At 41.6% G+C, this 1,486-nt stretch overlaps 1 protein-coding gene across 1 annotated transcript in view; it reads left to right on the forward strand.

The window, feature by feature from the left end:
* Positions 1-1,486, forward strand: part of BZW1 (basic leucine zipper and W2 domains 1) — a 15,144-nt gene that overhangs the window by 1,599 nt on the left and 12,059 nt on the right. The window contains exon 2 of the mRNA XM_008582124.1: positions 753-826. Coding sequence (XP_008580346.1) covers positions 763-826 — 64 coding nt within the window. The 5' untranslated portion in view covers positions 753-762. The remainder of the gene's footprint in view (positions 1-752; positions 827-1,486) is intronic.

Here is a 1,486-nt window from a genome sequence, read left to right on the forward strand (position 1 = left end):
CCGCTCGTTGCGGCGGCCGCCGCCACAAGCAACAGGGTCAGTGGAAAAGGGGCAGTAGGACCCTACGGCGCCCCGCTGTGGCCAAGGAGGTCCAGGGCGGGGGGCGGGTGATCTGTCGCCCTTGCGGGAGGCACGGGAAGGGTGTGGAGTGGGAGACATGTGCCCAGGGAGGAGGCTTGGACCGTACGGTATAGGGCAAAGGAGGCTAGGCCCGCTTGCAGTTACTTTTGCAGGCTGCAGTGGTGCAGTCGGCCGCTGCAGTCACAGGCACAACTTTAGGGCAGGGTGGTGCTGCCCATAGCCAAGCCCCTCAGAAGAAGGGATTCACCTTTTGCCCGTGTCTTGGAATTAATCTCCACGTTTTGGATGCCTGCTGACTACAGTGATAATCTGCGTTCTGTGTGCTTAGAAGTAGTGGAAGATGTAGGCGAATTTAAAGAGGAATGTGGAAGAGACTAAACGGTTATGTTTATGGTGGGTAATTTGACGCCAATCACTGTGGCATCGTAAAGTCATTTAAAGGTGTAGTACACAGAATTTCTTTAAATGATTTCTTACAGAGCGAAATGCAGGTTTTGAAGTTACATTTAATTCAAGAGAAAGTAATTCTTTGTACCTGCACCAGGTATATTGCCAAGCTGAAAGTGTTGTTTCATTTAATTTGTATGTGACTAGACTAAGGTTTGAAGCCTTGTTTCAAAAATGAATGTTATGTCACTGGTATTTTTAAGGCCTTACTTCTGTTTTCCTAGGGTGTCTTTTATGAATAATCAAAAGCAGCAAAAGCCAACGCTATCAGGCCAGCGTTTTAAAACCAGAAAAAGAGGTAAATATTTATGTGTTAATATTTTTCTTCATACTTTCAGAATATCTTTTGTATATTCTGTATATTTTGTGTATTATATATCTGACAGACAGTTGCATAGTACGGAAACCTCAAAAGAAAATACCAAAGGGGAACTTGAATTTCTAGTTGATTGCCATTTCTGGTATACCCTTAATATTTCTATTGCTTTCCCAAGCCTTTAGTTTTTACTGTTAAGTATCACTAAGCAGGACAATGGATGTTCTTTTTACTGTGAAGATAAAGTACCTTTTAAAAAATAAATAAGGGCTGTGTTTTCACTAGCTAGCAGCTTCCCTGAAGGAAACTTTTGCTTGGAAGAAAAAGGTTAATTTATAAAAGGAGTGGTCAACTAATTTCACCAAATTTTGTGAAGATTTGTGAGAGAAGTCAGACTGTACCCGTGGACATTAACTGTGGAATAGGATTCACATTGTAATGTCTTTTGTAGCAAGGTACTGTGCTAGTGTTACAAAGATGTGATCTCAGATATATTTTGTATTAAGCTTAATATTTTTCCAAAACACTTTTAAATGTTATTGCTTGAAGGCACATATTAACCTTATTTTACAGGAAGTTTTAAGGAAATAGAAAACTGGGTTAGCTGTTTGTTATAAATTGGGGGGGGGGGGGGGGGTTCCC

This window comes from Galeopterus variegatus, unplaced genomic scaffold (assembly GCF_000696425.1).
Source record: "Galeopterus variegatus unplaced genomic scaffold, G_variegatus-3.0.2 Scaffold2522, whole genome shotgun sequence".
Classification (NCBI taxonomy): domain Eukaryota; kingdom Metazoa; phylum Chordata; class Mammalia; order Dermoptera; family Cynocephalidae; genus Galeopterus; species Galeopterus variegatus.